This window comes from Crocuta crocuta, unplaced genomic scaffold (genome assembly GCF_008692635.1).
Source record: "Crocuta crocuta isolate KB4526 unplaced genomic scaffold, BGI_CrCroc_1.0 scaffold11, whole genome shotgun sequence".
In the NCBI taxonomy this organism is placed as follows: Eukaryota; Metazoa; Chordata; class Mammalia; order Carnivora; family Hyaenidae; genus Crocuta; species Crocuta crocuta.
The window spans coordinates 4,968,417-4,994,200 of record NW_027528624.1 but is presented as its reverse complement, the minus strand read 5'-3'; the positions used below and the strand labels follow the sequence as shown (position 1 = coordinate 4,994,200).

General features: G+C 42.7%; 1 protein-coding gene across 1 annotated transcript in view; it reads right to left on the bottom strand.

Moving 5' to 3' along the window:
• Nucleotides 1–1,624: 1,624 nt before the first annotated feature.
• Nucleotides 1,625–25,784, bottom strand: part of FNDC1 (fibronectin type III domain containing 1) — an 82,015-nt gene continuing 57,855 nt past the window's right edge. Inside the window, exons 16-24 of the mRNA XM_077755075.1 lie at nt 23,807–23,875; nt 22,083–22,241; nt 19,763–19,993; nt 16,305–16,413; nt 10,782–10,861; nt 7,549–7,578; nt 6,426–6,587; nt 4,980–5,102; nt 1,625–2,369 (exon numbers count right to left, since the gene is read on the bottom strand). Coding sequence (XP_077611201.1) covers nt 2,254–2,369; nt 4,980–5,102; nt 6,426–6,587; nt 7,549–7,578; nt 10,782–10,861; nt 16,305–16,413; nt 19,763–19,993; nt 22,083–22,241; nt 23,807–23,875 — 1,079 coding nt within the window. The 3' untranslated portion in view covers nt 1,625–2,253. The remainder of the gene's footprint in view (nt 2,370–4,979; nt 5,103–6,425; nt 6,588–7,548; nt 7,579–10,781; nt 10,862–16,304; nt 16,414–19,762; nt 19,994–22,082; nt 22,242–23,806; nt 23,876–25,784) is intronic.

Below are 25,784 nucleotides of genomic sequence, written 5' to 3'. Positions count from 1 at the left end.
AGGGAATGCGCCCTTTAGTGTGTGAATCACAAAGGAGGGATGGCCTGTGTCTCAATGATGATCTGGAGCTCGTCTTCTGAAGGAGGCCCCGCAACCACAACAGGCTTCTGGGACAGACCAAATGGCTCTCCTCTCGTACATGCTAATGTATTATTTATACCCGAGGAAACACTTTCAGGAAATGTGCAATCTGCTGGTGCTCTCTCCCCTCCCCAGGGCCTCATTTTGGTGTCTTTCTCTTCTCTCCAATAGCAGGCTAGTGGAGGCTGAAACCAGACAGAAATTTGGAGGGGTGGGCAGGAGAAGTGGAGGAAGCAAACTGCGTGTTTATAGGGAAAATTTACTTATATTTAAAGATTGTATCTTTTGCCTAGCACCGTGAAGTATGTTTGAATGTTAATTCAGGGGCAGAATAAAGTTTTAGACATCGCTTTTTTAATAATCTCCTGCTCATGGACAAGAGCCCTCAAAGCTACTAAGAAGCCCCCATCGTATTTTGCACATTAAACCATGAGTAACATACGAACTGGGCATCTAATCTGCCCCCTCAGGAATTCTAGTATCTTCCCAGGCTGTCAGAATGCTTGCATTTTCTTTACTGTTCTTTATCATGGGAAGGGGATTGTGGAATCGGAGAACATCACCTTTCATAGCCCCATCGAAAGGACCCTGCAAAGTTACCTGTTTCTATGTAAGTTTTACCTTCAAACCTACCAGTTACATTAGGTTTCACCTCAACACAGTACTGGTACTAAAAATAATTGACTCCAGGAGGCTGGGCTGAATTCTGCCATTAAATCCTCATGCAGTGGTACAGCTTGGGGGCCCCAGGAAAGGGTACATCTCCAGTTCATTCCCACCACCGCTTCTACTCTGCTGAAACCTTTATGAAAGAAGACAAAACCTTCGTCCCATGGAGGTGCTTGAAGACACAGGGGTGCCTAGCATATGTAAAGGACACCGTATTTTAAAAACAATTAGAATAATGTGTCTTTAAATAAATGCTCCTGTGTTGTAGTCAAAAGAGATAAGATGTTCATATGTAGCAGAGGAGATACTCACGCAGGAAAGGGGAAAGGATTTTTTTAAACTGGATTTTTAAATTATTTGGGAACTAAAATCTTAGTTATTCCTTTTTTTGTAATGTTTTATTTATTTTGAGAGGGAGAGAGAGGCAGAGAGAGAATCCTAAGCAGTCTCCATGCTCACTGCAGAGCCCAACACAGGGCTTGAACTCACGAACTGTGAGATCATGACCTGAGCCGAAACCAAGAGTTGGACACTTAACTGACTGAGCCACCCAGGTGTCCCCAGTTATTCTGAAAACATACCGGATATGTCCCCAAAGAGTCAACTAGTAGTTTTCACCCAGGTCTGGAAAGATTGTCTGTTTCCTTAGGTAGAAAGCACTCGGTTTGCAACTAGGTCACTGAGAACACTGCCGCATCCCCGTCACCCCCAGAGTCCCCCAGCAGGCACTTCCGTCATTCTCATTACGTAGTGCACAGATTCTGTGGATACTGTGGATTCTGTGGATGCTTCTAAAAGATGTTCACAAACAGTACCTTTGCTCCAAAAAGTCCCACACACATTTATCTAGTGAACAAGTACAAACTTAGCAACTTTAATCAGTGTTCTTGCAGACAAGTGAGGATTGGTATATGCATATATACATATATATATATCAAAATTGAGAATTTACAAATATGATTTGGTACATTTGATCCAGTGGTGGGTAAGTCCACGGAAGTAGGATGTATTTCTTTTGGTGGTGTTTTTAGTAATTCAGTTCTACTGCACAGAGAGCGATCTGAAACTTAAATTCGGCTAATTTTGGAAGAGTCCAACGAGAGAAAAGAAAGCGTGTAGCAGTCCCTGAAGCAAGCACATGTTTACTTATGTTGTTCTCTGGAGACAACGACGTGTCTGAATTTTGTGCCTAAAAAGTGTGAAAACTGCGCTCAATCAGTGGGCAACCCCTGAAGCTGCCATCTCTGGGATGGGCTATTACAAGGAAAACACGTGGAGAAGCAAAGTTAACAGCAACACTGAACTGTGTGTAGTCCAGGCCAAAGAGTAGGACTGGGTTCCAGCCTGAAGATGCCTGAAATGTCCGGCGTCCACCATGTGGCCTTGCTGGCACCCAGGGTCGGTGGGGCTTGGAACACTGTCTGTCTGTTCCTGCTCTCAGCCCCTAGTGCAAGTTAGTCCGGGGGGGCGGATGGGGCAAGTTTTCAGCACGATCTTCCGTGGTTACCACTTCCCTGGAATGGAGACCCCACACTCATACCAGCCCACATAGTAGTAGGGGGTTCCGAAGCCAATGTTGCCGAAGCTGACTGGCTCCTGGCGATACTGGCGATAGTAGCCTGAAAGGGTAAAAGGAAAGAGAGGGAAAGAAGGTGCATCTGTGATATTGTGATTTATAACAAGAAATACATACTTGGTCTTCATTCCTGTTCCTGGCACACAGCTCCTAAAACTCTTGAATTCCCTAAGTGATAAGAGTGGTAAAGGTATCTGGACATTCATAACAAACCCCTTTAGACCACACCTGAGATTATGCTAATGAGATTACTTTCAAAAAGCATCTATGGGTGGTGCTAGATGCCAGAGAGGCCAACCATGTGATTCGAGGGTGTGACTTTGGGTCTCTGGAGAGGGGACAGGGGCTGGACATTGAGTTCAATCATGACGGGCCAATGATTTCTTCAATCGTGCCTATGTAATGAAGCCTCCACAAAAACACAAGAGCACAATGTTCTGAAAGTTCTGGGTTGGTGAACAGGTTCAGATGCTGAGAGGAGGGTGCTCCCAGAGAGGGTGTGCACGCTCTGTCTCCTTTCCCCACACTGTGCCCTGTGCATCTCTTCCAGCTGGCTGCTCCAGAACTGTATACTTTTATAATAAGCTGGTTAGTACCCTAGTAAGTAAAATGTTTCTCTGAGTCTTTTTTATTAAGTTTGTTTGTTTGTTTGTTTGTTTATTTATTTTGAGAGACATTCTTGAGCAGGGGAGGGGCAGAGAGAGAGGGAGACAGGGAATCTCAAGCAGGCTCTACACTGTCAGCAGAGCCTGACACACGGCTCCATCCCACAAACTGTGAGATCATAATCTGAGCCAAAACCAAGAGTTGGACATTTAATTGACTGAGCCACCCAGGCACTCCTATTTTTATTTAAGTTTATTTATTTTGAGAGAGAGATAGAGAGAGAATGTTTCTCTGAGTCATGCAACTTTTAGCAAGGTTCCCACCTGGTTGTCACAGAACTTAGGGCCTCCAGTCAGGAGGAAAGTCATTTCCTCCTGGAAACTCATTCCTTTCCAGGAAAGTCATTCCTGGAAACTCAAGCCTCCAGGTTTAATTCTTGGAATCCGTGGCAGGCTTTTAGATCTTTCCAGTAAATCTCTCCAAGGAAAGAATATGATAGCATTTCTGAGCAGTTCTCCCTTAAAGTTAAAGTGAGGTCCCAACCTGCTCAAAAAATGTTTTTGGCCACTCCCATTTGGCCCCGTTTATTCTTGCCAGATGAAAAGTTACCCATCATTCTACCAGTAGATATACTAAGTAAGCAGTACCTTTGTTCAGAACCAAAACCATGGCCACAGTCGCAGAAACTTAGTGAACTATAAATAATTCATAGTAACCCTGGGGCAATGCAAGATTCTGAAAAAATGAAGAAATGTGATATATTTTATATACTGATTGTGATGGTTAATTTTATGTGTCAATTGGGTGAGGTCATGGTACCCAGATATTTGGCCAAATATTATTCTAGATGCTTCTGTAAAAATATTTTTAGATGAGATTAACATTCAAATCATTGGACTTTGAGTAAAGCAGGTTACTCTCTAGAATGTCGTGTGCCTCATCCAATCAGTTTAAGGCCCTAATAGGAAAAGATTACCCTCCCCTGAAAAGGTGGGTATTCTGCCAGCAGACTGCTTTCAGGCTCAAACTGCAACACATACTCTTCGTTGGGCCTCCAGCCTACTGGCCTACTTTGCAGATTTTGGACTTGCCAGCCTTATATATTCATATGAGCCAACTCTTTAAGACACCTCTCTCTCAATGTCTTTCTCTCTCTCTGTTTCTATTTCTCAGGAGAACTCTAATACACTTATTTTACTGTTTTGTGTATTTTACTCTATCTTAATTCTTTGAAAATGGGTAATTTGTGTACCAGCCTATGGTATCTTTTTTTCTAAACTAAAAGACATTGATAGAACATCTCATGTCTTGAAAATGCTAGATCACTAAGAGTTAAATGTGTCATGGAAAGAGTCCTGTACCTCAGTCAGTTGTTCTGTTTATTTTTTTGTGTTGGCAGTTGAGGGAGTTGGTTGTATATTACAAGTTGTTACCCTTTGAGAGTGATATGTTCTCACCCTGTAACGCTGTGATGAAATAGTTGATACATTATCTTCTGAAGTGTATGATAAGCTACGGTTGGTTTGCATGTTCATTTACTCTTTCCTTCTCTGTTCCCTTGTTTGTGCCATCCTCTGCCTGGAAGACTCTCCAATCTCTGCATGTCTAGGTCTCTTTGTGGTCCAGCCCAGACTCCAGCTCTTCTTCCCTGTTAGCCTCAAGTGGCCCATCTCCCTGTTGTGCAGACTATAATCTGCACAGTTACCTGACAATAGGACAATTATGTGACGTGACTCTTGTTATTATCTGTATTTTAAGTTGTTACCTTTCACATATTTGTTTACTCTTCCCAGTTACGGAGCAGGGATATAATTTTTCTGAGAGTAGGGACATGGTCTTATATTTCTTTGTATACTTTCCTAAGTTCACCCCAATTCTAGCACATGGTTGGAGTATTTTGTTGATTCCTTATTTTTATTATCCAAAATGTTACCAACTTCTGTCTTTAAGTGGTAAAGAAAAGGGAGAGCTATGGTGATTTTCTCCTTACACTGACCCTCCTCTCCCAGCCCCCAGGGTGGTATAATCAGGCCTTTGTTCAAATTACCTTGAATGGTGGGAAGAGCTTCTACATAGGACTGAGGCCCTGTTCTTCCATCAAGGTGTGAATCCACAAACTGGCAGTGGTCTTCACCTCTTCCCCAGCTGTCTCCAATGTTGTAGAATGTATCTGTATAAGGGAATATAATAGGTCAGTGACTGGTCAAAAAATGTATACCTGGCTTAACAGTTTGCACAAGCTTTGGAGACCATTTGAACTGTACTTAAACTCTTAAAGTGTGTCATACTTTACACGTTGGAAAAATGATAATGGCCTCAACCTCATAAGTGTTGTAAGGATTCAGAAAGATCATGTATGCTAAATACTTAACAAGTCCTCACTAAATGGAATAGTGCCTCACTATTAATATAATAGGCAGTTTCAGCTTTTAACTGGTAGGGCTTTTTACTCCTTGGTTTTTAAAAAAATTAACAGATGAAACTTTGATACAGAATATATTATGAAATAATCATAAAAGGCATGAAGATCCGTAAAAAAATAGAACCTATTTTCATACATAACTACAAGTAGGGGGTATGTCTGGGGCATAAGTTGCTGTCCATGGTCCTGAACCACAGCTGCACAGTAGGGCAGTTGTTTCAGTCAACCCTGGGATACTGGAGATTGCTGGATAATCTCTCCCAGGAATTCTGATGCAGGGCAGGGAAAGCACAATGGTGGTAGAGAAAAGAAAGAACACAGATAAACAAATAGTAATGTTAGGAGAGAAATTGCCAGAGTGGAGAATGGTAGGGAAGACTTTGTTTTCACATTGTCTTTAAATGATCACCACTAGCATGAAAACAAAAACAAAACCAAAAAACAACCCATGAAAAAAATCTATAGCAGCTGAAGAAAGGTTTTAAAAATAAATGTAGTAAAAAACTTAAAGGTGTGCAAGTTTTAAAATTAAAAACAAATTTGCACAGGTGGATAAGTCAAAGCCAGCTTGGTAGAAATGGGATTTTGAAACAGCAGCTCAAGGTGCTCATGATATTCCTTGTTTTAATCCCCTACCATAATGGAAACAATGTAATTTTTATTCAGACACAGAAAAAATAATACTTCTGATGTATGCTTTACCATCTATATTTTTTCTTCACAAAGGTGTGGCGATGGCAAGTACTGGGGGGCGGGCAGAACTTTTCCTCAATACTTCTGGCTTATGCTCATACCTATTACTATTGAATTAATGGCAAAGAAAATTGACTTTCACATCTAATAGAATTTTGGACTTCATTTCTAAAATGCAGTGGATTTAAAATAAATATAAAACACAAACTAGTAACTCCAAAGTAGAGCCTAAAAATCTGATTTGTGTTGAACTGGAGTGAGATATAATGGGTCCACACCTCAAACACATTCTGATGCACCTGCTATGCCAATTTAGTACCTGGTAAAGTAAAAAATTTCTCCATACCTTCCCACACCATACCATTCTCAAAGACCTACCTTTCAGGTTGTCACTGAGGTAGATCTTATACCGCAGCGAATTACAAAGAACAACGCCCACAAATTTTCTATACCATGTCCGCTTCACATACTGCCGGCCGTGGCAGTCCGTGTAGCTGGGATCATGTTTGAAAGCAAATGGGATCCAGATGGGCTCACCACCTGTACAGCATAAAACATAATCTCTAAGTCATGGCATTCCACAATGTATATTGTCACACAAAGTATCAGAGAATTTGACTTGTTCACCGGCCCCTCCTATACTCTCAGCGCTTTTCTCACCTCCCCAGCAGCACCCTTTTCCTCATTCCCCTTCTTTCTTGGCACTGAAGTACAGTTGAGGAGTTCCTCTTGCCTGAACATATTTAAAGTACTGTTATTTGCATTTCTATAAAGGATTCTTGAAGTAAGAAAAAGCCTTTAAGCTTCAAGAAAAATAAGATATAATGGCATATTTGATCTTTGGGGACATGTCATCCTACCTCCCCACTCTGGATGTCCCTTAGCCAAGACTCCCGCTGTTCCTGTCACTCATAAGACCTATCTTGAACTTCAGCAATAGGGCTTTCACAGCTGGTTTGAGATACCAAGTAAAAAATGTGTTGTGCATTTAATGCATTTTGCTTTCTTTTCAGCAATTTAAAATGTTGAAAGGGAATATAAATAAAATTATCTATTTCATTGATATTGGCCACCCCATAATGTGTTTCTTTTATAGATATTGGCTACTAGGGCCTTATAAAAAGTTCCCAGATCATTCTTTTCCCTAGATCAGGATGAAGAGTACAAGGAAACCAAAGATGTTGTCAGAAAATCATAAAAGTGCAAAAATGGTCAGGGAGGCTGGGTGGCTCAGTCGTTTAAGCATCCGACATCAGCTCAGGTCATGATCTTGTGGTCTGTGGGTTCTAGCCCCATGTCTGGCTCTGTGCTGAAGGCTTGGAGCCTGCTCCTCTCCTTTTCACTCTCTCTCGCTTTCTCTCTGTCTCAAAAATAAATATTAGAAAATGCAAAAATGGTCTAGCATTTCTACTTGTGAGTAATCACAGCAATCTCATATTCAGTATTCAGTGTGATTACTAGAATGTCAAGTTTATTATTTGTGTCAAGAAGAGAAACTTACCTGGTGGCCTCACAACAAGCAGAGGGTTGTCTGTAGAAAGAAAAAGAAATAATTGACTTCACTATCATATTTCACAACCATGCAATTGTTGAAATGTTTATTGCAACTGAGAGTGCTAACTGAAGAGCTCCCTGGAATAGGCTCAATACAGTTTATTTGAGAGATGTCAATATTTTCCTCAGTTTTTATTTTCTAAGCATTTCCTTTTGAGAAATAGTCTAGTTAAATTGCCTTGTTATTTATATAGAAGTTGTGGGTCAATACAGTAAGATTTTGATTTGGGTACTACAGAATAATTCACTATTTGCCATTTTTAAAAGATGTGTCTATCTTGAGAAAACACTTTGGTGGTTTCTTAAAAAGGTAAACATAAACCTACGATCTGATCTACCCACTCAACAGTTAAGTATTTATCCCACAGACATGTCCATGCAAATACCTGTCCGTGCAAATACTTTGCACTTGTCCATGCAAACACTTGTATAAGAATGTTCATAGCAGCTGTGTTGGTAATAGCCAAAGAGTAGAAGCTAACTCAAATGTCTATGAGCAAATGAATGGGTAAGTTATGGCAGAGCCACATGATGGAACATTGCTACGTAATAAAAGAGAATGAACTATTGATATACACAACAATACGGATGGACCTCAAAATGATTTTGCTGAGTGAAAGAAGCCAGACAAAAGAGTTCACACTGCATGATTTCATTTATATAAAATTCTAGAAAGTGTAAATAATCTAGAGAGACAGAAAGCAGAGGAGTGGTTGTTTGGAAACAGGGGAGAAGATGGGCACATGGTGGGGGCGGGGAGCTGGGTTGAACAGCAGCAGGGAGCACATTGGAGTGATGGCAATGTTCACGAGTGTGACTGTGGTGATGACTTCAAGGGGGTAAACACATTTTAAAACCTACTGAGTTGTACATTGTATGTGTGTGCAGCCTACTGTATGCCACCTGCATCTCAATAAAGCAGTATTTAAAAATCTCTGTATCTTGGCCCAAATATTGCCACTTAAGAAAATATGCAACTAGCTTTTTAAGGAATTTTGCTTTACAAAAAGTTCATTTTTGGGGTGCCTAGGTGGCTCAGTCGGTTAAGCGTATGACTTTGGCTCAGGTCATGATCTCCCAGTTCACAAGTCTGAGCCCTGTGCTGGGCTCTGCACTGACAGCTCAGACCTTAGAGCCTGGTTCAGATTCTGTTTCTCTCTCTCTCTCTGCCCCTCCCCTACTTGTGCAAACACACATGTGCCCTCTCTCTCTGTCAAATACACATAAATCAACTTTAAAAAAAGTTACAAAAGAAAAAGTTCATTTTTATAAAATGCCTTAGTAAACATGGGCTGTTCTTTTTATTTTTAATGACCACAGAGAAAAATTGTTCTTTCAGGGTAAATATCCTGTGAGTTTCAACACATGCATTGATCTTAGAACCCCCACAATCAGGATATAGAATATTTCCATTTCCCAAATCTCCCTTGAGCTACCCTTTTGTACAGACCTTTCATTCTCTCCCACAGATTAGGGACCTACCATTAGCTGTAAGTGTAAATGCTTGGTTTGCTCTCCCGCTCTTAAGTTTCAATATTCTGCCGAAAAAAAAAATCCCAAATACTCCAGGGCGAGGAGGGAAACATTTGGAAGGACAACACGGCACAAACAACAATGAAAGCATCCCCTGTGGTGCAGCCTACGTTACACATATACATTTGCTTCATGGATTTTCATGTTTGCCAGTGCCAGAATTCAATTACTTGATAATGTTCCTGTTGTTAACTAACCGCTTTCAGTGGGGGCTGTACAGAGGGAAGGAGAAGCTTGAACAAACTCACTGATCAAAGTGAAGATGGCCAGGGCAAATAATTGTCAAATTGCAAGGAATTATCAAATTGTCAAATGGTATGTGTGAGGATCTCCTAGGAGCTGACTGTAAAAGACGGTCTTTTTCAGAGGTCGAGGGGCGGGGCATGGAGTTCCAACACCTACTCTTTGGAAGTCACAAAGGTTAGGGTGGGACTTTTCTTGGGAGGGGGAGTAGCAGAGAGCTGTATCTTCCAAACTATACGGCAGTCTCAGAAATTTATTTTTCTTTCTTAGATTTGGGGCCAGAATTTCTTGACAGGTTTCTAGATTTGAATCATTTTTTTCTATAGACTTTTATCGTGTTAATTCTGATAGTCTCCAAAGGTCCACTCTCTTTTTAGGAAAGGTAGCCATGAACATAGATACGTTCCTTTCTTTACCAAAAATAACCCTTGAAGATGATTTTCTCTTTTTCTTAATTACTAATGAAGAACACACTTCTTAGGTGAAATCAGTGAAAACTCTTTTGAGGTCTTTTGCCAGAATTTCTAGTATGAAGCATATTCTCATGAAAGATTTTATTTTTTTCCACTTTCTGTGATGCGGAAGATTTCAAATCATCATGCTTAAAAATATCTGCCAATGACAAATGTCCTGGGATCAAGCTACATGTGGGAAATAACCTAACCAAAGAGAACCTAGAACAATTTTGGTGTACAGCTGGTTCAGACAGGCTTCTGAAGGAGGCCTGGTTCAAAGCCATGGGTACCAGCTCCCAGCATGGCTTCCTACATGAAAAGGCTGCTGGTTCAAAACTGTGGCCGTGGCCAGCTCTGTGCACACTGCTGCAGACCACGACCACAAGAACATCTTACGGGAGGGCCGGAGTGTTCTGTACACCAGCATTCCCCAGTGCGGGGACATCCTCTAACTGATACTGCTTGTAAGACTGGCTGGTATTCTAATTAAACTCTCTGTATGAAGTAAAGACATCTTTGTCTCCTGGCAAAAGCAGCACACTGAAGACCTGACTAATTGAAAGAAGTAACTGACTTTCTGGCCACATGACATTGATGCTCTTCAGCTGTTTGTAATAAAAAAAAAAAATTAGCTCTGCGACTAAATCTTCTACAGAGAGATTCAAACTTATCTTTTCCACATGGTTGAAAACTATATTTTTTCCTTTCATTGGAATGTGACCTTTCCACTTTCCAGGCAGTTCCCAATGAAGATTACTTTTAATTTTATTAGCCAGATTTTCACACAGCAGAAAGAAAACGATGTTTATTTTATGAAGTGATATCCAATATGAACTCATTAAATAGGAAAGTAAAGACTGTACTTCAGTTTTTATTCTATTGTAGTCATGATTCCAAGCAATTTGTCTCTGAGAAAAGGAAAAAAATGAGAATATAAAGTTGCTGATACCTGATTCTGTAACAAATGAGACCGAAGGGCTGATGGGTCCATAGCCATGTGGATTTTTGGCTTGAACTTTAAAATAATACCTGAAATTGGAAGAAAACATTTTTTGAAAGAAAAGTTCCTTTAATTTCTGTGTAATAAGACAGATTCCCCAACTATTGAGCATTTACTCTGTGGCAGGGTTTGAGTGTTAGTTTTTTCTTTCTTTTTGAGAAAGAGAGAGAACGAGAGCACAGGGGAGGTGCAGAGAGAGAGAACGAGAGAGCTCAGCATGGAGACCTACGTGGGGTTCAGTCCCACAACCATGAAATCATGACCTGAGCCAAAATCAAGAATTGGACACTTAAACAACTGAGCCACTCAGATGCCCTAAGTGTCATTTATTTTTTTTTTAGGTTTATTTATTTATTTTGAGAGACAGCGAGCAAGCAGGAGAGGGGCAGAGAGAGAGGGACACAGAATCCCAAGCAGGATCCATGCTGTCAGCACAGAGTCCGACGTGGGGCTCGAATTTCACAAACTGTTGAGATCACAGCCTAAGCTGAAACCAAGAATCAGACACTAAACCAACCAAGCCACCCAGGCGCCCCTGGAGTGTTACTTTTTAATACATCACTGCTATTCATATTTGTCCTGAACTTTATCATTTTCCAATAACTTTTCAAAATGATACAATTAACAACATAGAGTAACGTGGCCGACAGCAACAGAAGGAGCGAACCGGGCAAATAAGCCACTTAGAGAGTGTATGTCCCTTAGGACATCAGGCTACATGGCCCCACACAGGCTCTTCCCTGAATGGACGCCCATCTCGTCCTGTACTCGCTCCACTTGAGTTTCACAGCTGGAGACGGAGAAGCTAATGCAGCAAGATACTTACAGAGCAGAATTCAAATGTAACCTAATTCTTATCACTGGACTCTGTGTGAAAAAGCAGGACGTTTGACCCAGTACTGACGCAGCTCACTGCAGCCAGGGAGAAGGCGAGCCAGTCCTGAGGTTGGAACTAACCTGACGATGATGTTTTGGGCGCGGGACAAGTACTATGGTTGGCTCTGGAGCTTTAAAAGTCACTGAGTTTCAAGCTTCTGTGCCTCTAGGAAAGAGAAGCGAGTCCAAAAAGGGGAAGTGGAAAAGGCCTGGGGAGGTTCTGCTGTGGGATGAATCTGTGTCTTGGAACAGAGAATGTGCTTGTTCATCTAGTGGGAGACTGATAGGCCAAGCAGGTTGGGAGTCACCAGACATCTTTCTTTGTGCTCTTAGGAGCTACAGAACAAGAAGCGGTGGTTACAAACTACTGGATCCCAACCCCGCAGCCGTGACCCACCACATCTACTATTAATCTTCGTGGTTTCTCTACGCCTGGGATACCAGACACTACCTGTGTTCTTGCGGTCCTTAGCGACTTACAGGTGAAGAAGGGGGTAAGAGACCCCTGTAAGTGGTGGCTCTGCCATTTCAGAGAGTTCATAACAAGCCTTTGCCTACGGTCAGTCTTGGCACACAGGTTATATGTGCTAATTAAAGTGTGCTATATTTTCAAGAGGTGAATTATTTATTCAGATTGCAAATTCGTAGTTCTGTTACATCATTGGCCCGGTGCCAAGCCCCCGGGCCTTCTGAGATCACCAAGAGAGCCTCAGACCTCACGGTTACACAGAGATATTTGACTTTGGGTTTGATTAAACAGAAAGCAAAGAAAAGCTCATTAGGGAAATTCATCTTCTCTTGAGCCTTTCAAGAAAGTCATTCACATCTCATTTAGAAGAGAATCCTTTTTAAAATTTCATTTGAAAAAAACAGATATGCACAATTAAGAACATATGAGTTTCCAAATCTCAATTCACTCAGCAGTCTGTGTTTTCCCAATTATGCATACTTTTATTCAGTGGTTATGGAGTTATTTAAGGCAAAATTCTGCAGGCAGTGGGTTTGGCATATGTCAACTGGTCAAACTTACAGATACTTTTTTCTTTTCCTTAAAAAGGGAAATCAAAACCTAAGGAATGACACATACTCAGAGGCTCCATGAGACATTTCTCCTGAATTATTCTTAAGCCACTGCTCTAGCGGTCCTGACCCCAGCCCCCAGGGGCCACCAACGGAAACCCGGCTCTACAATTGTGGAGATGGCACAAGATGCCAGACTCATCCGATTGCTTCGCTGTATCAGTTCTGTCCCACCACTGAAACCGAAGTGTCCCCCTCATCCACCTTCTCTGTCCACACAATTATTCTGTCCTCCAACAAAGCCCACACGGCCCAATTCCAAGGACATATTTCCATTTGAACCTCACCTAATGTGTCAAAGCAAATTTAAATATGCTAAGCTGAAAAACATGAAATTATGGGGGAAAAAAAAGTAAGGTTCCTATTTTCAAAACCACATTAAACTTCTTCTAGAAATGAAAATATATATATTTCAAACACTGAATAGTCTCCACCTCACCCAAGTAACAAGAGCAACCCAAGGCTTGCCTTCTTATATAAGTTCTTGGCACCCTCTTTTGAATAGCCCCCCAGCCTAAATCTTTGTGCTTTAAGTATAAATGAAACATACAGGCTCCAGAAAGTGATCTGGGACCGAGTTCGGTGAACAAGGTGTGTAATGTCCATGTAAATTCAAATACAAGATTCAGTTATAAAGAACAGAAGCTTAGTATTTTACATGGTGGCTTGTCTGGAGGGGACTGACTTCCTGTGTCTCCCACACAGGAACCCTGTGACTCAGGTGGGTTCCGGAGAAGCCCTGAGAACAGGGCTGACAACGGGGACATGCAGCATCCATGGAATAAGGGCGGTGACCACTAATGTGGGCCCACCAGAGATGTTCTGCATCAGCATGACGCAGGGAGAAGATGGGAGTCCCCACGTCAGGCTGTTCATGGGGTTTTGAGGAAACCTGTGTAGAGGAGCCATGCGTGCTCTGTGCCTTGGCCAGCACTCTCCATCAGAAGAAGGAATAGGGGTGCCTGGGTAGCTTACTCAGTTAAGCATCTGACTCTTGGTCTCAGCTCAGGTCATGACCTCAGGGTTTGTGGGTTCGAGCCCCATGTAGGGTTTTGTGTTGACAATGTGGATCCTCCTTGGGATTCTCTCCCCACTCCCTCACCCCCACCGCAGCTTCTCCCCTGCTTTTTGTGATCTTTCTCTAAATAAATACATAAACTTAAAAGGAGAAGAAGAGGAGGAGGAGGAGAAGGAGAGGAGGAGGAGGGGATTATTATCAAGCAATAATCCCAGAAAGAAGGCTACAGTAGCAGCTGCTATTTCCAGCCTGTCCATCAGGGCACTAACTGTAGGTGGAAGGTAGCACAGGACCCACAAGGGACTCCCAAGACCCTCTGGGACCAGCCTGTCCAGCCTCCCCTCCTCCTCCTCTGCCACCACACCAGCCTCCTTTCCTTCCTAGAACACACCATGCTTCTGGACATCTTTTCTGCCCAGAACAACCTGGCCTCCCCCCATCCACCTTCTCCAAGTTAACTGCTGCTTACTACTACCTCCCCAGGGAAGCCTATTTGACTGCCCCTGTCCCTACAAGTTCAGGGAAAAAGTCCCCTATTATACTCTCCCTCAGGACACTGACTCGTGAAAGTTTATTATTTATGTTACTGCTGAACGATCTGTCTCCATGACTGTGAGTTCCATGAAGACAAGCCCACGGTGTAGTCTACAGCTCACCTCCCCCACCCTAATTCACCCCCTCCACACCCACCTGCTCCCACCCCCTTTCTCAGTGCTTGGCCTGGTGCCTGGTGCAGAGTAAACAGTAAGTACAAACTGAAGGAATTGTGGGCACTCATGCAGACCTGTTGAAAGAATGAATATACCTTCATCCTGTATAACCATCTCCTGACATTATTCAAAACTCAAGATCAGCCTGGCAGCAAAAGTCATAGAAAGAACTACATGGCTATGGGGTGGGGTCCAGGCAACTGGGATTCAAGTTCTACCACAAGGAGCTATGAGGCCAAACCTCTCCCATACCTCTTTCAGCTTTGTGACACTGAGGCTGTTCTGGAAAAGCACTGTCCCTCACACACACAAATTGGATGTTGACTCCATTGTCTTAAATCTGTTATTTTTGTTTGCCTTAATTAATCAGTTTTTAATCATTATTAGGGAAAAATAATGAAAAGTGGTTTTCTCAGGTTCCTGCCTTGCTCCTTGCTTTTTACCTGTCAAATCCTGAAACCCACAATAGTTTGTGAACACTTAGCTCAGGTAAGCTCACATGGCAGCTCCAAGGCCCCAAGGAAGGATCTCAGTTGGTTCAGAAGTGTCTCAGTACCCATGGATATTGCCGAGTTTCTAACCCTTTGGCACATTTCTGTATAAGAAAAGTATGTTGTTTCAACTTTCTCCACGTTCCTCTGACTGTACAGAAAATGAGAGACCCCGGGTCCACAGACATGTCATTTAGAGCTCTTTGCTCCATAAATATAGGGCTTGATGTGACACTGGTGTGCTGGAGTCATTTGTATGGGCTTGAGAGAGCCAATAATTAAATGTTCAAGAATCCTGCAGGCCCCCTGGTAGCCTGGAATTGGCCATGACTGGAGCATTTACACTACAGAAATTGGTAAACACAATAAACCAGGGATTTTTTCCCCCCAGAGAGATAGTTTACACACATGCTTGACCATCATATGCTTGGTTCTTTGCCCATTTTCATCCAGGAGAAAAGCTTTCCTGATGATCATTACTATCAAAACCAGGTAGTATAAAAGAGGAAATGCACACTCACCCTTTTTGTTGCCTGGGGGACAAGTTTTGTAGCTCTCATGCTGAGAGCCAGAAACTCGCCAGCCAGTCACTGTCCAGTTTAGGAAGATGCACTTGTAACCTTTATTAATGTGTAAAATGCATCTTTATAAATGGTCTGAACTTCTACATCATAGAGTCTGAGTACCAGTTGACTAATATGTTTAGAAACTGCTACCCCATTAATGTCACATATGAAGGCTGTGCTGCCTACAGCCACCGCATGAGTGACTATATATGGATCCCCTCCCCTTCAACGCACAGAGCCACCTTTCTTTCCCCAAGCATAGGTAGTGTTTAGTCTCTGGGAAATTGGTAATAAAACAGAAACATGATAGACTAACAATCACAATAGAATAATTTCTTCTAAGGAAATACATGACATATGGTGGGTGTTCCTGGAAATTCTATGAGAAGTGAATAGAGACTGCAACAGAAATCATAAAACCTATTCATCGATCTTTTCATTTTCAACTTGAGGATATCTGTGACCACATACACAGGTCTGTCTCTCTCTCTCTCTTTTGAAAAAAATTTTTTTTGAGAGAGAGAGAGCCTGTGCAAGCTAAGGAAGGGCAGAGGGGGGAGAGAAAGAGAGAATCTTAAGCAGCCTCCATGCTCAGCACAGAGCCCAATGAGGGGCTCTATCTCATGCTGTGAGATCATGACCTGAGGAAAAATCAAGAGTCAGACACTTAACTGACTAAGCCACCCAGGTGCCCACCTCTCTCTTTCATTTTAATGACGGACACATCATACCTTGTGTTTGGCTTCAGGTTCTCAATGGGCAGATGAGTTACCAAAGAAGCTTGAGTAGACCACTTATTCCTAATGAAGTCTTCATAGGATGCGCTGTAAACCAAGTAACCTGCAAGTGGAGATAAGGAAGAACCCACTGAGCATCAACGAAGCACATCACCCACGAGACACGCCCCTGGAGGAGGATGAGGAAGAGACAATGGCATAGTGGCATTTCCTTCTGTGGGAGAAGTTCAACATGTTGAACAGTCGCATGTTGCTTCTGGATGGGGTATAATGTTGGTACCTTCTGGTGAATTCAGATATGGATAACAAAATTAAACATACTTATTCACAACTGCTGGTTCCTTTCCTTCTCTTTATCTCCCACATTTCCTGGCCTTCTTCATTTTGTCAGAACTAATCACCTTGACTAACCTTGACTGCACAGAGAAAAAGGCAGCAGAAGAAAAATCAGTGACCTTCATATGAGTATTTAAGAATTTCCTGCCAGAGATATATACAGCTGTCCTTCATGTGAGACAAAGAAACTGTTGATGGTGAATTCTGCATGCACGTGTACATGCAGAAGACTGAAAGACCCCAAACTCACAGTGGTCTCCTCACCCATTTGGGGAAGGCTCTCCTCCGATTTTTAGTTGTATATTTGTGCCTGCCCTTGACCTCGATGTTTAGTGATAGCTATCAGGAGGTTCCTTCTGCCTTATCTGCTATTAATGGACCCCAACAGGCCCTGGACACCTGCCAAGGCTTTAAGGCTGCCTCAGACGGCCGAGGGAAATTCATGTCACAGCTCAGTGCATCCTCCACACGTCTCTTATGTCATACACAAAGGAAGAAAGTGTTTGTCAGGTATTTCCTATGTGTCAAACACTATTCTAAACACATTCAGTCAAGTTTTCTTTTGATTAATTCTCTTGATTCTAGTATGTAGGCATTGCTATCCCCCAAAAAAACAGTCTTAGAGGGAAGTTAAATATTTGTCCAAGTTCACATTCATTAATTCATTTAACAGATATTTACTATGTGCCTACTATTTGTCAGACACTGTATTAAGTGCTGGAGATAAAACAGTGACTCATTTTTTCTGAAACTGAAGGAGCAGCAAGCCAGACACACAGACAGAATTGCATGGTTGTGATGAGTCACGAAGGGGCAGTCCATGCACTTCAAGGCGTGTGCAGGGAGAGCCTCCCTGGGGTCATGAAAACAGGGATGAGCACTGAAGGATGGGATGCAGTTAAGGTGCAGGGTAGGAGGTGGGAAGGGCCTCAGGTAGAGAGAATACCAGGAAAGATGCTGAAGAGAGAGCAGCCTCCAGGGGAAGGAGTCTCAGAGTGATGGGGTGGGGGACAGCATAAGATGAAGCTGAAGAAGCACAGAAGAGAGAAAATACTCAGTGCCCTCAGGTCATACAGGTTTTGCTTTTCATTCTACAGGGAGACACAACCAGACTGTCTTTGATGCCTCTCTCTGGTGCAGAGTAAAACAAATCAGCTGTGGGGTGTGGATCAGGTGGTCTAGCCAGCCAGCTGCTGTCAATCATACCCAGGTGAGAGGTGGTAATGGCTCAGGTTACACAGGCTCATGTGGTAAGATCATGTAAAGAAATGGATGAGTTCAAGAGAAGCCTGGAAGGTAAAATTGATAGAATTCAGTGATGAACTGAATATGGTGCGGAAATTATAGAAGATTTGAAGACAGTTCCAAAGCTTCATGCCTGCAGAAATGGGGTGGGGAGTGGGGTCGTTCTCTGAGATAGGAAACACAGATGAGCAAATTTGGGTATCAGAAGGATCATGAGTTTGATTTTGGATATGCTGAGTCAGAGACATCCTGGTGATGACATCAAGTGCCCATCCGATTTTACTGTTTGAAGCTTGGAGGAGAGGCAGGCCTAGCCTTGAGCTATAAATGAATGATTCATCTCCAAGATGAATTAAAACCACATTCCTGGGTGAGGTTTGGGAGGGAGAGAACTTAGAGAGAAAAAAAAGAGGACTTGGGACCAAATCTTGGGAAGTTCTAACATTTACTGTTGGGGCAGAGCAGACAAGTGAGAGAGATTCAGAGGTTAAGAAAATCAGGTCACAGGTCAAGGAGGAGGAGAACAGCAACAGCATCGAATGCATCTAAGAGGCAAGCTACTTTATTTAGCAACATGTGACTGCTGACTACTTTCACAAGAGCTATTTTGGTGACATAAAGAGAGTGGATTAGAGTCACAGAGCTAACCAACGGGCACACCAGAACCAGACGCGGGTGCGCTGGGCTCCGAAGCCTTTTCCACACTGTTCCCTGGAGGAATGCATTCTTTTCTTTCTTCAACAAATATCGTGGGAGAACTTCTGAGGGCTGCTGCTCTCTCCATGAGATTCCCTCCTCCTCTGATGACAGTGATGACAAGCCATGTGTGCTCACAGTGACGTACGTAACAGCAGCTGGTGCTTGATTCATTTAGTGATAAAGAGCCCCCAGTACTTTTTCCTTTTGCCTTTTGAGGTCTGTTGCTTTTCCTGAACATTGTGGGGCTGTCATGCACCAAAATGTTCCATGGTTATGAATGTAGCAGCAATTGGCACAGCCTTATACTGGAAATGCCCAATATATAAATACCTCACCTATATTATTTATGCTAGAGACATGAGTACCTGTAATTAGGGCACTGAGGTTTGGTTTCAGGTTAGGTGTAGGGTATATGATGATGTGATGATACTGAATTCTCCAGGGAGCTTTGGACAGGTTGGGATTCACATTAACAATAGTATGTGGTTCAGAAACATGTCCTCTACAATTCTACAGGCATTGTGTCTGAATTAAGTGCAGAGGCAGAGTCTTGATCCCAGGGTTGACTCTCACATGGGGCAGTGCACATTAGGAGGTCTTTCATCATTTGTGCTGCAGGGATCTGATCTTACAAATAGCTATGTGGACTCCCTGGCCATTTTCAGGATTATAGAATCTTAGAGATGGAACCATATTTTGCATACGAAGAAACCGAAGTCCAAAGAGATAAAGTAGCTATTTCAAGGTCATACAAACCATCCTGGGACTGAGATTCAGGACTTTTGACTTCCACCCAGTGCTCTTCCTACTAGCCAACAAGGCTTCCCTTTTTGCCTATAATTCATTCTTTTAAAAGGATGCATTTGCATTCATCCATCCAATCCACCCATCCATCATCCATCTNTGAGATTCAGGACTTTTGACTTCCACCCAGTGCTCTTCCTACTAGCCAACAAGGCTTTCCTTTTTGCCTATAATTCATTCTTTTAAAAGGATGCATTTGCATTCATCCATCCAATCCACTCATCCATCATCCATTTATTCCTCCATCTATCCATCCATCCATCCATCCATCCATCCATCCACTTATATCCATTATCTGTTCATCCCTTATAGTCTGTATTTTCCATCTAAAGATCAATGGGAACGCTGAGCATCTTCCTTGGACACACCTGTTATCACATCTCCTGGGGTGGCTTTATCCCAGTCCACAATGACAAATGAGTGGCAGCCTTCCATAGCGACCACAGTGATGTTGCGGGGGGCATGCTGAGGAGGCAGATCACTCTTCCGCATGTCATTTGGAATGATTTCATCTAGGCTGTCCACTTGAAAGTGATCCAGAGCATCAGTCAGAGAGCATGGGGCTGATGGGTCTTTACTTAGGTATGTCACATAAGGGGCTGGAAAGAAAAGAGATACCCAATTGTATTGTTGAAAGCTTCCCCTAGAGGCAGAAACATAATGTCTGCTCCATGGAGCAGACCCACCATTCAGTCTTTCCCGGCTAGACAGAGGCTCCAGAGCCATCAGTCCTGATGCTAAACTCAGAAACACATGCCTAGCTCTCTTTAATGAATCCACGCGTTTACATCTTCCAATCTGGGGGTTTCAAAAGATCCTGTTACTCCATGAACATCAATGACTACATCTTCAAAGTAACTTTGAAAGATCTCCAAACTGTAATTCAACATAGTATAAGTCTGCAGCATTCTGCCATTCATATGCCTAGACATTTGGAAAGGTATGATTGGGCTCAGATGACACTTAACTAGAGCTCTAAACTCTCTCAGCATAATTCACTCCCTAGACTGACTTGGAACCAGAAAAAAAAAACACAACAACTAGTGATCAAGATGTATAGTTTCTAGCTTTCAGTCCTTGTGCGGCCTTCCATAGAGGACAGGATACCCGTGACCATCTGGACTATCTACACAAGGTCAGGCCTGAGTAGTCTTACAATATTACTGTTAAGTACTGTAATAGCGACTCTCATTTATAGACAGGCTCAAGGTCTTTCTACACACATATCTCAGTGGCTACAAGGGCCTTGGGAATAAAGCAGGACATGGACTGATATCCCATGTTCCGGCTGAGCCCACTGATGCTGAGAGGGCTCACAAAACAAGGGCAAGTCATGAGACTGTACGTCCAGCTCACACCCCTTTATAATACATGGTCTGTAGGAAGACAGAAATGTCAAGGAATTAGAGCTGGAGCTAGGGCTTTATACATGCAAGACTCTCAAGTGCTTCCAGGTGACAATTTCTAGTACTTTCTAAATGTTCCACTGCATCTTTTGGTACAGGTTCTCATTCTTCATGGCCACTGGGACTGGAAGCAATTTTTAGATCCTCTATTTTCCAGTATAAAATTAGGTCTTGAGAGCTTGTCGATGGACCTAATCAGGAAATTTTGGGGAGTAATCTACTATGCTTTATAGAGTTACAGACACATGAAAGTAGCCAGACAATAGTAAGTCTCTCAGTCTTCAGAAAAGTTCTTTGGAGCAGCAAACAACAGCGCCGAAAGCATTTTTGTTTCTGTCACGGAAACAAGGGAGGAAGATCGGAACATTTGGTGAACTCAGGCAGGCTGCTCGATGCCATGAGCCAGCATTAGCCTTTGCCTCAGGAATGCTACCTCAAATTAATATTCTTGTTCTTCAAGCACATGAGGTTTAGACACTCAGTACTACATCTTGGCTGGCGAGAGCTGTTCTCTGCTTATGGCAGCACATTTGTTTTGGAAACAGAAAAGTGTGATATTAGTTTAAGCTGTTGCCTGTCTCCACTTGGTAATATTTTTTTCCACTTAGTAATGTATTAATCTAACTGTCTCGTTAGTGAAGTTCATTAAGGGCATGGGAAAAGAAGACTCCCTCAGGGAGTGAAGCACAGTTTAGTGAAATAGAATTTCCTCTTGAAATTATCCAATAACTGAGAAAGAAGAATGAGTAAACTTCTAGATCCCAAGTCCCTGAGGCTAAGGAAAATCACAGGAAACAATGGAAGAAAACCAACTTTGGCTCTATGGTACCATAAGAAGTACCAGTAGCTCAGTTGAGGAAGCTGCTCATCTTTTAGGAAGAACTTAACAAGCAACATATACACGAGCCCTAGTGGAAGCCCCAGTTTGGAAAAGTTGCAGGAACAAAACTAGTCATGTTCTCTGGTCCTGAGGATGTCTGAAAGTGTTCCTCACTCTTGGTCTGCACGAGGCAGCCTCTCTAAGCTCTACTCTGTTGGATACTGAACTTTCTCCTGCACACTCCCCTCTCCTGACTGCTGCAGAAAGCAAGTTAATGTGCATCCAAGCCGGACTGACTCACTGAATCACCCCCAAATGGAAACTTCACTCTGGGAAAACTTTGCTCTAAATGGGCTGCCTCAATCAGGCCAAGAAATTAGTTACGCTCTTCCTCAAAGTAAAAAAAAAAAAAAAAAAAAAGTTAAAACCTCATGTTTCTCTGATTAAGGAAGTTCTATTTACCAACAAATCGTTTTTTTCCAGCCAGATCAAACTCTTCTCCAGGGAAGGAGCTAATGGAGCCTTCCGGCGGGATGATCTCGGGGGCCGCAGCAGTGGTGGGAGGGCTGGTGGTGGCCAGCGTGGTGGTGGCTGGTGGCCTCGAGGTCTCAGATTCATAATCTGAAATGATATGAAGACTTTGCAATTGGACACTTCCAGAAAAGGGGTACCATGAGTGTCTAAGAGACACCTTCTTAACAGTCAACTCAAGATTAAAATCTCACACATACCCCCAAAATAAACGCTATGCCTGAACATAATTTGTTCCCAATGAAGCAGTTATTCCTCTCATTTCAGTCCCCTCAGAAAAGCAGCTACAGATGAAAGAAAGGAAGAGGAAAAGGAAACATATATGATCAGAAAAAAAGATTTTAGGATCAGAGCTGGACAGAATTCATCTGGGTTAGCATGCTCCTGTTACCGGTCCCTGGCCATTCTCTACCTAAGTAATTTTCTCTTTTAGAGCCATAGAAGACTCACATTAGACAATAAACTTGACTTTTTAAAAATTTACCTTCTGTAAATGGACTTTTTTTTTCTGGGGAGGAGGTGAGATTAATCCTATTAAGGAAACTAGTCCTTTAACATTTATTTCTTTTAGGTTTATTTATTTTGAGAGAGAGAGAGAGAGAGAGAGAGAGAGGGGGGGAGGGGCAAAGAGAAAGAAAGAATCCCAAGCAGGCTCCTCAATGTCTGTGCAGAGCCCAGTGAGGGACTCGAACTCATGAACTGTGAGATCATGACCTGAGCCGAAAAAAGAGTTGGACACTTGACCAAGTGAGTCACCCAGGCACCCTAATCCTTTAGCATTTAAAAAAGAAATCACTGCTTCCTTTCCACTGCTCAAATAAGAAAGGAGTTTAGTGTTTTCAAAGGTGCTAAGAGACTTTTCTTTCTACTCTGACATCTGTTGTTTTTCTTTTAAGACAGTTTTTTGGTTTTTAAACTGTGGGATGAAACAGTATATCAAACTTTCTCATGACTGCATCAAAGGTGACATTATTCTCCTATTGGTTTCAGGCCACTGGAGCTGTAGATAACAAGGGAGCACAAAAGTGAGAACATCCTGAGTGTCACTGCCCAGCACGAGGGTGGGAACGAGATGCCCACAAGAAGTTTCTGCACTACTGTGGCAGCTTATAAAACACACAGAACCATCACGGGGGCCATATGGAATAAGAACACTGGTTACACTTACGGAACGGCTGTTCTAGACTATATCCGAGGTATTTTGCACTCTTCATCTCATAAGCTTACCCTTACTTGAAAAGGTTCTGTGATAAAAAATCAACACCTCTAGAGCACTGCATCTTTTACACAATTAGAAAAGGGAGAAAGGGAGAAAATGAGAGGAGCTAAGAGAGGAAACAGAGTTGTGGGTTAAACCAAGTGGGCTCACTAATTATGGCAGAAAGGGAGGCCCAGGTAAACAGCTCCAGATTTCCTGGGTTGGGGGTTAGGAGAGAATGGGGGACACAGGGGCTTGTCTGGAGGCTGCATTCCATATGAAGCACACTGTTCTTCTTTGGGTCAAAGACGAATGAGGGGCTCACTTGGAAGCTGGGTACAACCACCTTCTCATGCAGCCCAGAGTCTGAAGGAAACTCAGAACATTGAGATCATCCACTCAGTAATTAAAAGAATAGAAATTGTCCAAATCTAATCTGTCTAAAACCAGTTAGTACCTTCGTCATAGATAACATACGCCTCTTCTGTGGGCATCGCTGTGTCCGTCTCCAATCCTGAGAAATCATCTAGTAAAGAAAGAGGAGAAAGGTTTCCTCTCTGCAGCTCGGAATCAGGTCCAGGGCACAGGGGGTCAGTCACCAGGCCAAGGCCACTCAGCTCTCTCAGAAGGGGGAGCATTAGAATGCTGACACCCAGAATTCCTCTCCTTTACACTAGCACAAGGGCACTCAAAACGTCCCCTAAGGGGCAGAGGAAAGCCATGAGCTCCAGCACACTGGCTCTCTAACACAAAGCGCTTTCCTTTGCTTCCACACACAGTGCCCACTCACCCACCTACCCGGGAAGCTGTTAGGAGTCTGCGGGAAGGGCCCCAGATCCGCAGGTCACAGGCCTGAGAACAGCCATTCTCAGAAAGCAGAAGAATCGGCGATTGGTGCTTAGGATGGCGACAAAAACCACCCCATCTGCGAGCTCCCTCGCTCATCACACCTCCATTCTCTCCAACCCCTGATCTTGCCACGCTCACATGTTCTGGAAGCAGGGTGATTTCCTGCCTCTCCTACATTCTACCTTGGCAAACCGCATCAATGTGAGCTCCCTGTGCTTCACTGCTTCCCTTCTAACCTCCCCCAACTCTCTGGTGAGAAGCCCACAGCCCACGGCCAGTGAGATTCCCTGCCACCTGCTTCACCGCTGAGGGGGTGACCCTCGGTGTGTTCTGATGGGGCCAATGAATGTCAGCAGGACAGAAGTTGTAAATTACCATCCACCCTTCAGGAGTCAGGACTGTCATTTCAAGAACAACTATTAAGACATAATTTTTCCTTAGGTCATTCCAATGTCAATATTCTTGGATCCAAGAGGAATTACTTCTGGGTTGGTTCAAATTAGACAGTTTTCAAGTTCACATTACCCAGTTTGGGCCCATCTTGCCATTATTTCTTGGGTACCATTTTCCTTCCCTTGTCAATTTAACTTTTAAGAACATAGTCTTGTTTCTCCTCATTATTGGTTCAGATGTGTTTCTTCCACTTTTATTTTTAGCCAGATCATAAACGAAGAAACTGTATAAATTTTGCATCCCAGAGTAAAGAAGAAAAGGGAAAAGTACAGCTTTTCCTTGCTGGATTCTCATTGGTAAGTGGAATTCTTGAGGTGCTAAAATACTGTAGTAGGTGCAGCAGGCCTACTACAGAAATTATGTCTTTTACCTGCAAACTGGAATCACTTCTTGAATAAGTGTCAGTTCAGTCTTCTGGCAAAAGTAAACATCCTACTGAGTGATTAGGTGCTTTTTTTCCCCTTAAGATCAAATAAAGCCAGGCATAATTTTCTTAAAATAGCACCATCTTGGTTCCAAGTAACAGAAACTTCCAGATGTAAGAAAGTGTATTTTTTAAAAAACTGACCATCAGAATTTGTCCCACCTGATTGCCATTTTGAAGCATTTGGAACTACATAAAACTAGATGCTTTATAAGTCAACTCGGCATCAATATCAAAAGCTTCCACCTCTTCAGATAAAAGAGCCTTAGCTGCCAGCCGCCAACATGGTGGTATGGTTCATTCTCTTGAACAGTTCATCCAATGGTCATGAAACAACATGAATGCAAGATGTCACCAAAGAATTAGGCCTCAGCTCCAAAGATATTTATCAAAACTATTAAAAAATGCTGAGTAGAAATTCAGAGAAAAGGTAAAAGACAGTTATTTGAAAACCAATTTTTTGTAAATTGCACAGTTGGTCCAGCTCAAGTGAATTTCCAATTATTCTCCTTATATTTTCTGTCTTGAGAGTGGCCTGTGGGAGGGTGCCATGGCTTTCCATAATGACCAGTGCTTTTCTGAAACATGCCCCAAGATCATGTTACAAACTATTGATGATGTTCAGCTGGTTCAACATTTCCACACACGCGTGACATCATCTGATCCACTGTAGAAATGGAACCTGAAAAACAAAGATCGCTGGCTTTTA